The sequence below is a fragment of the Vicia villosa genome, linkage group LG4 (genome assembly GCF_029867415.1).
Source record: "Vicia villosa cultivar HV-30 ecotype Madison, WI linkage group LG4, Vvil1.0, whole genome shotgun sequence".
In the NCBI taxonomy this organism is placed as follows: Eukaryota; Viridiplantae; Streptophyta; class Magnoliopsida; order Fabales; family Fabaceae; genus Vicia; species Vicia villosa.
Window position 1 is genome coordinate 51,056,492 of NC_081183.1, and position 15,512 is coordinate 51,072,003.

Here is a 15,512-nt window from a genome sequence, read left to right on the forward strand (position 1 = left end):
ACTTTCAATATCTGCATAAAATTCTCGCATTCATCAGTTTCTAAAATCAAGCATAAATCATATGTGCAGATTAATCCATGATAAACCCATTGAAAATTATGACCCTATGCCCTCTCCCAACTTTGATTTCCCTGTGTTCGAAGCTGAAGAAGAAGGTATTGAAGAAATTCCTGACGAGATCTCCCGTTTGCTTGAACGAGAACAGAGGACCATTCAACCTCACGAAGAACCAATAGAAGTGATTGATTTGGGTTCTGAAAAAGACAAGAAAGAAGTTAAGATTGGGGCACTGCTCGCTGAAGACGTCAAGAAAGGATTGATGGAGTTGTTGAGAGAGTACGCTGATGTTTTCGCCTGGTCTTATCAAGATATGCCAGGGTTAGACACAGATATTGTGGAACATCACTTGCCGTTGAAACCAGAGTGTCCACCAGTTAAACAGAAATTGAGAAGAACTCACCCGAACATGGCAGTGCTGATCAAAGAGGAAGTTCAAAAGCAGATTGATGCAGGTTTTCTCGTTACATCAGAATACCCTCAATGGTTAGCCAACATAGTACCTGTTCCCAAGAAGGGTGGCAAGGTTCGAATGTGTGTCGATTATCGAGATTTGAACAAAGCCAGCCCTAAAGATGATTTCCCTTTACCCCACATTGATATACTGGTAGATAGTACGGCTAAGTACAATGTTTTCTCCTTTATGGACGGTTTCTCTGGTTACAACCAGATCAAAATGGCACCTGAGGACATGGAAAAGACCGCATTTATTACACCTTGGGGTACGTTCTGCTATAGAGTGATGCCTTTCGGTTTGAAGAACGCTGGTGCTACTTACCAAAGAGCCATGACAACCCTCTTCCACGATATGATGCATAAAGAGATTGAAGTTTATGTTGATGATATGATTGCCAAGTCTAACACCGAAGAAGATCATGTGGTATACTTATTGAAGTTGTTTGAGCGTTTGAGAAAATACAAGCTCCGCTTGAACCCAAACAAATGCACTTTTGGTGTTAGATCTGGAAAGCTGTTGGGTTTCATTGTCAGCCAGAAGGGCATTGAAGTCGATCCGGACAAAGTTAGAGCTATCCGTGACATGCCCGCACCGAGGACTGAGAAACAAGTCAGAGGTTTCCTTGGGCGTTTGAACTACATCTCCAGGTTTATATCTCACATGACTGCCACATGTGGGCCAATCTTCAAGTTGCTTCGGAAAGATCAGAGCATTGTATGGAATGATGATTGCCAGAAAGCTTTTGACAGTATCAAAGAGTATTTACTTGAACCTCCTATCTTGATCCCACCAGTGGAGGGTAGACCCCTAATCATGTACCTAACTGTTTTGGAAGAGTCTATGGGTTGTGTCCTTGGACAACAAGATGATACTGGAAGGAAAGAACATGCCATCTATTATTTAAGCAAGAAGTTTACTGATTGTGAATCCCGCTATACGTTACTTGAGAAGACCTGTTGCGCTTTGGCTTGGGCAGCAAAACGTCTCCGTCAATATATGCTGAATCATACCACTTGGTTGATATCCAAAATGGATCCGATCAAGTATATCTTTGAAAAGCCCGCTTTGACAGGAAGGATTGCTCGCTGGCAGATGTTACTGTCTGAATATGACATAGAGTACCGTGCGCAGAAAGCTATCAAGGGAAGCATTTTAGCGGATCACTTGGCTCACCAGCCTATTGAAGATTATCAAACAGTTAAATTTGATTTCCCTGATGAAGATGTCATGTATCTGAGGATGAAAGATTGTGAAGAGCCAGGCCCTGAGGAGGGACCTGAGCCTGTATCCCGGTGGGGTTTGGTATTTGATGGAGCTTCTAATTCTTTTGGCCATGGAGTTGGGGCAGTCATCATTACTCCCCATGGTTCTCACGTTCCATTTACCGCTAGAATTTGTTTTGAGTGCACGAACAATATAGCAGAGTATGAGGCTTGTATCATGGGTCTTGAGGAAGCTATTGACTTGAGAATTAAAATTCTCGACGTGTATGGAGATTCGTCATTGGTAATCAATCAGATCAAAGGTGAATGGGAAACTCGTCATCCGGGGTTGATCCCATACAGAGACTATGCTAGACGTTTGCTACCGTTCTTCGACAAAGTTACTTTCCATCATATACCTAGAGACGAAAACCAGATGGCAGATGCTCTGGCCACCTTGTCTTCCATGTACAAAGTGAACGCCCATAATGAAGTGCCTCGCATCACAATTAGACGCCTCGATAGACCTGCCCATGTCTTCACAACGGAAACTGAGATAGATAACAAACCATGGTATCATGATATAAAGTGTTTCCTCAAAGATCATGAATACCCACCTGAAGCATCAAGTAAAGACAAGAAGACTTTAAGGAGATTAGCATTCAACTTTTTCCTCAATGGCGATGTTTTGTACAAAAGGAATTATGACATGATCTTGCTCAGATGCGTGGATAAACACGAGGCAAACATGTTAATGAAAGAGGTTCACGAAGGTTCTTTTGGTACTCATGCCAATGGTCATTCCATGGCTAAGAAGATGCTTCGGGCAGGCTATTACTGGTTGACCATGGAGTCAGATTGTTTCCAGTTTGTGAAGAAATGCCACAAATGTCAAATTTATGCTGATAAGATACACATTCCCCCGACTTTGCTTAACGTCATTTCTTCCCCATGGCCATTCTCTATGTGGGGAATTGATATGATTGGCATGATTCAACCCAAAGCTTCAAACGGTCATCGCTTTATATTGGTTGCCATTGATTATTTCACCAAGTGGGTTGAAGCGGCTTCATACGCCAACGTAACAAAACAAGTAGTTGTCAAGTTTATCAAAAACCAAATCATATGCAGATATGGTGTCCCGAATAAGATCATCACCGATAATGGCTCTAACTTGAACAATAACATGATGAGGGAACTCTGTGAAAGCTTCAAGATCGAGCATCACAATTCTTCTCCATACAGACCTAAGATGAATGGTGCTGTTGAAGCTGCTAATAAAAATATTAAAAGGATCTTGCAAAAGATGGTGGTTACATATAAAGATTGGCATGAGATGCTTCCTTTTGCTTTGCATGGATACCGTACGTCGGTCCGAACTTCGACAGGGGCAACTCCTTTCTCTTTGGTCTATGGGATGGAAGCAGTACTCCCAGTAGAAGTAGAGATCCCGTCAATGAGAGTATTGATGGAAGCCAGGTTGACTGAGGCTGAATGGTGTCAAAACAGGTTTGATCAACTGAATCTAATCGAAGAAAAGAGATTGACAGCTCTGTGTCATGGTCAACTATATCAGAGGAGATTAAAGAAGGCATTCGACAAGAAGGTCAAACCTCGAGAGTTTAGAGAAGGTGACCTTGTACTCAAGAAGGTATTGTCCTTCCAACCTGATCCTAGGGGCAAGTGGGCACCAAATTATGAAGGTCCATACGTTGTTAAGAAGGCTTTCTCCGGAGGAGCCATGATTCTTGCTACTATGGACGGTGAGGAGCTCCCGCGACCTATGAATGCTGATGCAGTCAAGAAATACTTCGCCTAAAAATAAAAATAAAAGAACAGCTCGCTAAGTTGAAAACCTGAAAGGGCGACTTAGGCAAAAATGAGCGTCTCGGTGGACTGAAAACCCGAAAGGGCGGTCCAGGCAAAAATTAGAGACATAAAAAGAAAATAGTTATCCTGGTAGATTGAAAACCTGAAAGGGCAGTCTACGCAAAAGTTAAGGATTATGGCAAGTAACTGCATTTAACCGAATCCGATCACTTGGAAGCAACCAGAGATTCTTCATCAAATACAATTTCGACTAAGGCGGGGGCGCAGTTGGAATTCAAAGTTGTTAGGGAGAATAGTGTTCATTGTATTTCAATGTAGTCTTTTCCCATTTATACCATTTTCCAAACTTTGTAATGATCTATGGAGTCATGCCTTTTGTGGACTACCATTCCATTAAATAAAATTTGAGCCTTTGCCCCATTGCTTGTTGTTCCTGTTTTATTTCCGCCTCTCGTAGAATTTTGTTTTTTTGATGATATGTTTTTTGGAACTTTTCATTTTAAATAATAAACCTACTCTTTTTAAAAAAAAAAAAAGAAAACAACACTAAAAAGGTTTTTCCTCTGATTTACGAATCCAAAAGGGATGTCAACAATTATTCCAAGGGTGGCTAAATCTCCAAGCACAGAGTTGGAGCAATCCTCCCAAACAGATTACCTTAGTGACATGGTTCGCGGATATCTGCATGTGGTGGTTTACTACCTCCATTGGGTACTGAACTTGAATAAATTCCCCAATGGTCCTCGGAGTTTAGTTTCCTCCCCTTCAAAGCGGAGTTAATGGTCATTTGGCCCCCATCGAGACATCAATATTAAGAATTTTGGACCATAAATTTTGCTCCAAACGTGAGCTATCATCCCACCAAGAGGTTCAAGCATTATAACGAAAACAAACTCCATCAGTGATTTTTGTTGTTCCCCAGTTAGGCTTGCCAAATATTTAACCTGTACTGTGAAGTTCTGATTGTTATTAATACAAGTATCCTTGGTTTGTTTTGTCAGCATATGCATGACATTCATACACTCATACTCACACATTTCGTGCATATTTGCATTTCCTAATGACCCCAAACCCACGTTGGTAGTATCTATTACCAAGTGGCATACCTTTTCTCTCCAATAGAGCGTCAGCCCTAAGCAGAAAGGTGTCTATCCTTCTAAGTTCCCCACTGAGTCTATCCCTCGTGGGAGTGTTTGCTTTAGCTTTCGTTTCCCTTTTGGATAAGATAAATCCTTAGATGAGTTTATTCCCTCACAAGGAGGAGTCTTGGTTGATTGTTTCTTTCCAGCTCATTCCTGGATTGATTTTTTTGTATCTGATCATGTAGACCTTTCAAATCAATGAAATTTGGATCAATAGTGTATTTATTTTACACCTTTGATAAAGAGATTCCTGCATCTTCAAGTAAAAAGTTGATGTCCAGATGAAAATTCCTTCACCTTCAGTAAACGTCGGTGTATCTTTTGTTTCTCTACCTTCAGTAAAAGTCGGTAGTCTACCTTCAGTAAACGTTGGTAGTTCACCTTCAGCAAACGTCGGTGATCCATTTGTTACTCTACCTTCAGTAAAAGTCGGTAGTTCACCTTCAGTAAACGTCGGTGTATCTTTTGTTACTCTACCTTCAGTAAAAGTCGGTAGTTCACCTTCAGTAAACGTCGGTGCATCTTTTGTTGTTCTACCTTCAGTAAAAGTCGGTAGTTCACCTTCAGTAAACGTCGGTGATTCTTTTGTTTCCCTACCTTCAGTAAAAGTCGGTAGTTCACCTTCAGTAAACGTCGGTGATTCTTTTGTTTCCCTACCTTCAGTAAAAGTCGGTAGTCCACCTTCAGTAAACGTCGGTGATTCTTTCATTTCTCTACCTTCAGTAAAAGTCGGTAGTTCACCTTCAGTAAACGTTGGTGTATCTTTCATTTCTCTACCTTCAGTAAAAGTTGGTAGTTCACCTTCAGTAAACGTTGGTGTATCTTTCATTTCCCTACCTTCAGTAAAAGTTGGTAGTTCACCTTCAATAAACGTCGGTGACTCTTTTGTTCTTCTACCTTCAGTAAAAGTCGGTAGTTCACCTTCAGTAAACGTTGGTGTATCTTTCATTTCCCTACCTTCAGTAAAAGTCGGTAGTTCACCTTCAGTAAACGTTGGTGTATCCCTTTTGTTTCTCTACCATCAGTAAAAGTTGGTAGTACACCTTCAGTAAACGTTGGTGATTCTTTTGTTTCTCTGCCAATGATGTGTTTTCCCGAGTAGATTTGTAATCTTTTCCCCAGTGGAGTTAGAGTCCATTCCCTAGTGGACTTGGATATCCCTTTGTTGTAATTCTTTCCCCAATTGGGTTGTTTTGTCATTATTCCTCTATGGAATTCCTTTGTTATTTGCTTGGTTTCTCCAGTAGTGACTCGTCTCTTGTGACACCTTTTACCATTATTTTCCCTCATATGCATTCATATATATCATATCATATGCATATTTGTAGTTCTTAGGGCCAAAAATTGTGTATTTTTGTATTTAAGTCTCTTCAATCACGTCGAGACGAAGATTTCAATCTTCATACCTCTAGATTGAAGACACTTAAATAGGGGCATCTGTCATACCCCAATTTTTGACCCATACATTTTGTTCCATTAGATCATTTGCATATCATTCATTCAGTCATTCACTAAGGCATGATTTCAAATGAACGACATTTGTGCAATTTAGGATTTCACGCTGGTTTTGAGACTTTCTCACCAAATAAGACAGATTCATCTGGTTCTTCTCTTGAGCAATGGTCCTCGTGAATTAGGGTTTTGAATTATGGTTATTATAGATTTCTTCCTCATCAAGCTACAAGGCTATTCTTCTCTTCTCAGCATCAGGATGCAAGATTTTTGAATTAGAGTGTTTAGGGTTACACCAAGACAACTGAAGATCTTTGAATCGAGGTTTTCATATTGTGATGATACTTGTCAATAGATTGAAATTTGTTTTGAAATTTCATAGAATCAAAGTCGTTTCTTCATCATTAAGCACCTAAAGTCAGAAGATTAAGATTCATTGATTATGAATTGCACAAGAAAAGATGTGGTTACGATTCTTTTGACAAGGTTTTGTTGCCTATTCAACTTGTTTGTTTGCAAATTGAATTGGATTTGAATCGAAGATTTAAAGGATGTGATTCAAGTTCAAATGGGAAGTTTCATTTACATGAATTCCTTGGAAGACAAGTTATTGGAGTTCATGGTTTTCGTCGAGATTTCTAATTCCAAATAAAAAATGGCAAGAGTTCAACTTTATTCATCATTCTAATGTTCTTTTCAAGATCAAATTCATGTGAATTAACTCGAAGGCGAATCAAGAAATGCAAACAAAGAAAATTCAAAACTTCCAAAATTATTCCAAAGGGGCAAATTCATCCACAATTCCAATAACACTTTTTCATTCAATTTCAAATAACATTACATCCTACAAGAAAAAAGAGAGACTTCATTTGAAAATTACAAGAGTTACATGATACATTCTATAGCTTCATTAATCAATTGGAGTGAATATTTGAAATAAGCATTGAGAATGTTACAAAATGAATTGCACAAGTTACTACATGAAACCAGTCCCTATACCCAAACTCTAAGAGCCCTAAACTAGTGCTGCTAAGCCCATTGTTGTTACTGAGACATTGCCCAATGCTGTGTGCACCAAAACCATCCAAAAGGCCTGCTGCCTGCTGTGTGCACCAAGTCAATTACCTGAAAATGGGCAAAACAGAAACCTGCTACAGAAAGAGTAGGAAACAGATACTACATTAGAGAAAGCTTGCAACACAAAAGACAGAGTTTGCATCAAATTGAGGAGAGAAAAAGAAAGGAGTAGGAAAACGAAAAAGGATTGCTCAGAATTATCCAAAACCAGAATTCTATTCAAATTTCTTTTCCCTCCAAGCCTCAAAGACTCTTTGTATAAATGCTGTTAAACCCTAGAACAAGAGGAGGAAAGAAAATCGACAGCCACCCTTTGTCACAAAAACCCTAAACTCATCACTTAAAGCTCAGCAAAAGATACAAAGAAATACTCAGAGTTTTCACATTGAAACTCTGAGATATTTGAGCACAGCCCCCTGCAGACAGAGTTTCAATACCAATACCAAGCCACCATATCATCATTATCTCCTAATCTACAGAAAGGGGTAGAAATCTTGTTCAGGAAGCATAATATTATCAGGGATTTCTCAGTTGCAGATCATACCTTTTGCAAATAAAACACAAACTTCGTTAAGGTATTTTTCTTTGAACTTCTATATAGCCTTGAAACTTTGATGATGTGTTAGCTCTATTTATTTGTATCCTTTGGTTCGGTATCTCCCTAATGCCATGTTTGTATATAACTGATTCACCAATGAAAAACACAAAAGAGAGAAGCTTTTTCGGTTGCCCTCATGGTGTTGAGGTGATTCTGTGCTACTGAATTTGTCTGAGTTACTGATATAGTGCCTCTGCCTATATTCTTTGTTCTGCTTTCCCTGCCTAAACAATAATCAAATAAATCGCAAAAAAAAAAATATCAAGCCACATAAAGCTATGAGTACATACAAAAACTTGCTCAATAAAGAATGATAATGATAAAACAGAGGGAGGAATCAAGAAAACCGAGAGAATCGAGTCGTTGTCCCTTTTCTTTTCCGCTGAGGACCAAGTGAGTTAGGGTTGTGAGTTAGGAACCGAGTTATTCTTTGTTGTTGTGCCCTTCGTAGCTTGAGGTTTTTTTTTTGAATAAATCTCTGTGTTCTGAGGTACATTGGTGAGAAATCGGAGAGAGAGAGCCATCGATTTTCGGCGTTTATGTGAAACGAGATTAAAAGAATGGAGAGGAGAGATGTTGTGTTGTCGCTGTGGCTTGTTTGCTCAGCAGCGAAGTGCGAAATTGAGAGGAAGAGAACGTGTTTTTTTTTTCTTTCTCAGAGAAGAGAGCCGTTTTTGCTCTTTAGGGTTTTCAACCCGCTATGTGTTTAGAAGTTGGCATGGATCCTGGGTCAACCTGACCCGGCCCAGGTCCATCGTTTTTTTGTTTTATTGTCAACCATCTTGGGCCTTTCTGCAACTCAGGCTCAGCGCCCCATTTCTTTTCAGCACACCCCCATTTTACTATTTTTAAGCCCAATTGACTTTATTTTATTATAATTTGTTTCTATGTTATTTTACTAATTGTTTTCATTTTCTTATGTATGTTAAAATACAAAAACATGCCATTTGTTTTATAATTCGATTTTATGTTTCTCCTAATATTAAAAATACCAAAAACTTTAGATTAATTCTTCAATCCGAAAAGTCAATAAACTTGGTTCAATGCCAAATCGTTACCAATAACTTCTCGATCCAACGTCGAGTTTATTCTTTTCAAAAATCTCCTTTCTTAATCATACCGAAAGATCGAGTGATAAGGGGTGAACACCTCTTAAACACCTTAATCTTTTGGACCAAAACGCATTAATTAAGTTAAAAATCCTTCTTAATTAAATCAAAGTGATTAAGTGACAAGGGGTGCACACCTCTTGAATACCTTTGATCCTTTGAATCAAATATTAAAATTCTTTCTTAATTAAATCGAAGTGATTAAGTGACAAGGGGTGCACACCTCTTGAATACCTTTGATCCTTTGAATAAAATTCTTTCTTAATTAAATCAAAGTGATTAAGTGACAAGGGGTGCACACCTCTTGAATACCTTTGATCCTTTGAATCAAACTTAGAAAATCTTTCTTATTAAATCAAAGTGATTAAGTGACAAGGGGTGCACACCTCTTGAATACCTTTGATCCTTTGAATCAAACTTAGAAAATCTTTCTTATTAAATCAAAGTGATTAAGTGACAAGGGGTGCACACCTCTTGAATACCTTTGATCCTTTGAATCAAACAAATCTTTCTTAATTAAATCAAAGTGATCGAGTGACAAGGGGTGCACACCTCTTGAATACCTTCGATCCTTTGAATCAAACGATTAAAAATCTTTCTTAATTAAATCAAAGTGATTAAGTGACAAGGGGTGCACACCTCTTGAATACCTTTGATCCTTTGAATCAAACCTTAAAAGTTATCTTTCTTAATTAAATCAAAGCGATTGAGTGACAAGGGGTGCACACCTCTCGAATACCTTTGATCCTTTGAATCAAACCTTAAAAGTTATCTTTCTTAATTAAATCAAAGCGATTGAGTGACAAGGGGTGCACACCTCTTGAATACCTTTGATCCTTTGAATCAAATATTAAAATCTTTCCTTAATCAAATCAAAGTGATTAAGTGACAAGGGGTGCACACCTCTTGAATACCTTTGATCCTTTGAATCAAACCATTAAAATCTTTCCTTAATCAAATCAAAGTGATTAAGTGACAAGGGGTGCACACCTCTTGAATACCTTTGATCCTTCGAACCAAACACTAAACATCCTTTATAAAATTAACCAACAAACTCGTAGTTTTTTATCCGAACTACGATTGCTCTGACTTTCCCATTGCACGAGGGAATACGTAGGCACAAGACACAAACGTCTTGGAGAGCACAATAATAAAAAATAAAATCCTTTTTTCTTTTCTCTTTTATTAATTAATAAATTAAAGAACGCAAACATTATGCAAACACTCATTCATAAAACTAACTAAATGGGTCCCATCGAGTACGATGGAGGTGAGGGGTGCTAATACCTTCCCCTTGCTTAACCGACTCCCGAACCCTAATTTGGTTGCAATGACCGTCTTATCCATTTCTTTTTATTCGTGGGTTTTATTCGATATTTTCCCTTTCCATTATGGAATTAATAAAGATCGGTGGCGACTCTGTTCTTTTTCGAGTGTGTAGACACCTCGAGTAATTTTTAGCGCTACAGATATTTCTATGTTTCCATTGCCAGTTTAGCTTCTGCTCAATTAATCAATCAGTAGATGAATTAGTTTGTTTTTCAATTAGGAATCAACAATTATAGCTGTATAATCTGAGTATGGATAGTGAGAACCATTCAGGAATTATAGCTGCTGGAGCAGTCCCAGCTTTAAGAAGAATTGTTCTGTCAGAAAAACCACAGTGGCAAAGGGCACTTCATTTGCTCAGGAGTTTGCAGATATGATGAGTTATTGAGTCCAAGGGAAGAAATCCTTAAACAAATCTTATGCAGTACTTTATTATATATTTAGAAGAAAATCTTTAGTCCATATATGTTATATGTATTTAAATTCTACTAATTTATTCTTGGTTTTATATCCTAGATTTATACCAATTAAGGGTAACGTGTACTTCGGGTTATGATGATATAAGAACTTGACAAGTTCTATATTTGGTTGTTTTCAATGATGAAATGTTTTGTTGAGTATGCATAGTCATCTACGTCACAAAATATATTGTCAAGTCTAAAGATAAGTCTAATTATAGTTATAAGCCTAAAACTAATTATAGATAGTGATACTCTTTATTTTATAAATTAATTTTATAAAGATAAGTCTAATATCATATAATAGTTTATTATGTACATGAGTTGAAACAGTTACTCTACGTAAATTATTTTTATAACAAATAAACTTCAACGTTTGAATAACGAAAAGTCAACAGAAGACTATGCATGAATAATGCTGTGTCAGTGTTTCACATTCAAGCAATATATCATTTACCATAACTGATTCAAATTCAATTTAGTTTCAAGAAGAAATATACATCATTATATAACAACTACAAAATTGACTAGAAACAATGCAGAACTATACATCATCACATGACAAATCTTGTCCCAGCATCAAAATGAATATAGCATATGTTTGGTATTAAAGAAACAATTTGTCCAAATTTAAGCTTAAAGAAACAATTTGCTCATACAATTTGCTCATACAAGTCTTACTACACAATTCAATATATAGTTTTTTTCCTTTTTGTCCTAAGTTTTTTTGTCTTCTTCCCGGCTTCTTTCTCGATCTTGTCTACAACCTCTTCAGCTTCTTTCTCAAGGACTTGTGCCATAGAACATTCTTCCTCTTCTTCACCCAAGTTAGGGGCTGACTTCTTTGTCTTCACCTTTTTTTTGTTCTTCTCGGCTTCTTTCTCCAAGTCATCCGCCATAGCACATGCAGCCTCTTCTTCTGCCAAGGTCAGAGCTAACTTTGTCAAGTTTTGAAGCAACTCATTGTCCTCACGCTTCAAGATGTCTAACAGCACTTTTACTCTTTGAATCTCCATGAAATCATCTTGCTCTTCCTTTGTCATCATATCCCAATGCTTAAAAAAATCCCAAATTGCAGCTTGCTTGCTATCCCATTTCTCAATATATGTCAGAACAAATAGCCCGCATGATTTCCTATCATGTTGTAAAGGCACTTTCACATCCTCCCAACTCCATTGACTAAAGTCTATAGGTTCATTTCTCTTAGCATTTAACAACTCCATCCCATATCTCACTTTCCACTTCCCCCAATTATCCCATTCATCTTCTTTTTGAAATGTGAACCTTTCACAACTATTTAGAAATCCGAACCTCTGTTCTTTGAAATCAATCACATATGCAGCATAGTGACTCTTCAAATAAACTGGGAAAAACCACTGTAATGATGAAAAGAATTCATGAGTACAATAATCAACATGGAATTTAATACTATCAAAACAGATTACTCAATACAGATTACTCAGTACAGATTACTCAGTACAGATTACTCAATACAGATTACTCAGTACAGATTACTCAGTACAGATTACTCAATACTATCAACAATTGAGAAGTTAGGTATATATGCATCCACAATTCCAACCAGAAGTATGTATTGTTGTTACACACGTAAACACATGCTAGAAACTTGAAACACTGTTTTTATTCAAAACAAAATATCCAACCAACCTTTCATCTACATCACATATATGTTCTTTAACACTTTATCTTAATATGGATAGGTTAGTTCAAGGTCCACCATTTGCAAGATAAATCTCTAAACCCCCTAATATTTATATTTGAGACCCAAGTGCAACATCTTCTGCAGTAATTAATAATGTTCTGATTTGCATACAAATCTAGCTAGGTACATACATATATGGAACAAGTTAAGGGAAGCTACTAGTACTATTTACTACATAGTACATAGAGACTTTATGGAGTATATTGTTAATTGACATCAGATAATAAATTAATTACTTTACTGTAATGATGAAAAGAATTCATGAGTACAATAATCAACATGGAACTTAATACTATCAAAACAGATTACTCAATACAGATTACTCAGTACAGATTACTCAGTACAGATTACTCAATACTATCAACATATTAATCAAAACAGATTGCTATAGCTAACCTTGTAATTAATCAAAACAGATTACTACTCAATACTATCAACATATTACTTAAACATTATTGAATACTATCCTACATATTTTCTATGCACAGTAACTTGCGCCTATTTAAACTATGTATACTATTATGTAGATGTAACGCCGCAACAATATATTTACAATATGTTCAATACTAGCACAAATATTAAGCAAAAATGTACTTACATATTCAGGATTTTCCATGTCTATATCATTCAAATCCATGTATTTGAGCTGTCTTACTAAATCTTCTGCATACTCGGCCACTACACGGGCTTCTCTATGATCCTTTTTGCGTCTAGTGATCTTGACGCCATGCTCAAACTATGTGCAAATAATTATAACAAAATACATTTAATATGGGAATTTAAACAATGAAGATATTGTAAATTTTAGTTAATTAAAACTAATCAATATGTGATACTTACTTCATATGTAACCGGGAATATGAACCTTTTCATCTTTCCTTTCATCATCTCTTTTTTATTCAAGAAACTAAAATAGTTTCCAATGACATCCCCCTCTAACTTACAATCCTTCTTGAGACAAAATAAGGATCCCCTGTTAAGGTTGTCTAACATCTTGCATTTGTCTTGGAACAATACCTCCCTTCATGTTAAAATCATTATCAATTAGAGATGAAATATAATGAATCTCATTTAAAAATTGAAGTTAAAAAAAATATTAAATGGCTGGAATTAAAAAATCAACGTACATAGCTCCTCCATTTGCTTCTGCCAATGTCCACGCATAGTTGACCAATTGTGTGTCTTCCTCACTCAATTTCGCCTTCTTCATTTGCATTACATATGGGGATCTAAAGTATTATGACAATGCTGAGATCCCTTTTGGAAACTGTTCATTTTGTGGTATGTTCTCCAAAAGTGTGTATGTTGCCACATCAGATGGTGACTTTCTACTTTCTTCCACTGGTAATGCTACTTCCAATGATATAGGAGTACTGAATCCTAGACTAAAAGAAGGCTGACCCCAATCAGAATCATTCATCTCAGCTGTATCACCATGCTTCTCTTGACTTTCTTTTCAGGCTGATTTGCATCATCTTCTTTTCCGGGCTGTTCTGCATCATCCTCTTTATCAACTAAATTTGCAGCTTGTTCTTCAAGCCCATGATCCGAATCATCATCCTTGTCTTCACTCTCAACCAATTCAGGACTTGCATTTCTAGGCTCATGTGCAGCATCCTCTTTATCTCCAACTTCTTTTCCCGTATTAGAACGATGCTCCTTTTCTCCAACTTCTTTTCCTTTTCTCATTGAAGACTCAGCTTCCTCTGCCTGTTTGACCCAATAAGTCTTCCAATCTGCCCAAAACTTCAGCTTTTCATCACAAATTTTTATTTGTTTTTTAGCCTGCAATGTACATAAAAGCATTCAAATCAATAGCCACATATTACTCAAACTAAGCATGTATAGCCACATATTAAACATGTACTCTCAAACAGTAATACTGAATACTAAAATAACAATGAATAGCCATATATTATGCAATACTCAATACTCAAATTGTAGCACTCAATACTGAATATTAAAATAACAATGAATGGTCATATATTACACAATACTCGATACTCAAATAACAATGAATGACCATATACTAAGCATTACTCAATACTCAATACTGCTAATATATTACACTACTAAATTTTAATATTGAGTATTTCGTTCAGATATACCTCTTCTAATGCGTAGTCTTGTGGAGCCAAATGAGCCTCCATCATTTCATCATCCACATTTTGTGTCTTTCGCTTTTTCCCTTTTCTTTGGATCACTTTCTCTCTACTACGTTTTGCAGTCTCAGCAATTTTGTCATGCATCACTTCATCATCCATGTCTTTTGCTGCCATACTACTTTCTGGAATACCACAATCTTGTTTATCAAGAATGATCACCTTGTTGAAACCTCCCTTCTCCTTTATTTTCTTCAACTCCAAGCTCACATTGCCATCCTCCCAATTTCCACAACTTGGTGCTTTTTCAACTATTTTCTTCTGTTTGGTTGTTTGCACCATATCTAAAAAATGTACCTACAATGAAGATATTAAATTTGATTATTAAATAAAATTTAAAGAGGATACATTCAATGAAAACAATATTTTAATAGATTACATACTAGAAGAAAGTGGAAGTCTGCTTTCCCAGAACATGCATCTTTCTTAATCCCTCCGTTGGCATGTTGAATTAAGTGTTGACACCAGTTATAGTTACTAACTTTCTTTACTTCGCTCAACACTGTAGCATAATTCAAACTAATCAAATATGAAGTAGTAGGGCAAAGAATGGTTCCGATAGCCAATAATATAAAACCTTTTGCCCAAGCTTTGTTCTTTGTGATTTCAAACTTCATCAATTTTTCATACAAAACATTGGTATGTATGTGGATCATACTATCATAAGCCTCCCCTATGTACCCGAGCTGCTCCTTAAATTTCTTCAACTTTTCTTTATTTGATTTGTCAACCTTTTCCAAATCAATTATCTTCTTACCCCTTGGCAAATCATATACCCTCTTCACATCTTCTTCTCCAACAGTAATTCTTGCATTTTCATTGACAATCATTCCCCTATGTTTGTCAAAGTTATTTAAAATCCAGCTTACAAATACCCCCGGGATAATGGTGATGTTCAGTTTCAACAATCCGCCAA

At 36.7% G+C, this 15,512-nt stretch overlaps 2 protein-coding genes across 2 annotated transcripts; one reads left to right on the plus strand and one right to left on the minus strand.

The window, feature by feature from the left end:
* Positions 1-466: 466 nt before the first annotated feature.
* On the plus strand, positions 467-6,320 carry LOC131597196 (uncharacterized). The gene is made up of 5 exons (XM_058869906.1): positions 467-664; positions 728-1,502; positions 1,587-2,583; positions 2,962-3,479; positions 6,241-6,320. The coding sequence occupies exons 1-5, from the start codon at positions 467-469 to the stop codon at positions 6,318-6,320; spliced, it is 2,568 nt and encodes an 855-aa protein (XP_058725889.1).
* Positions 6,321-11,400: 5,080 nt separating this feature from the next.
* On the minus strand, positions 11,401-14,123 carry LOC131597197 (uncharacterized). Its single transcript, XM_058869907.1, has 5 exons — positions 13,869-14,123; positions 13,562-13,638; positions 13,275-13,455; positions 13,033-13,170; positions 11,401-12,087 (listed from the first exon to the last, which is right to left on the minus strand). Exons 1-5 carry the CDS (start codon positions 14,121-14,123, stop codon positions 11,401-11,403), a joined length of 1,338 nt encoding a protein of 445 aa, XP_058725890.1.
* Positions 14,124-15,512: the final 1,389 nt, after the last annotated feature.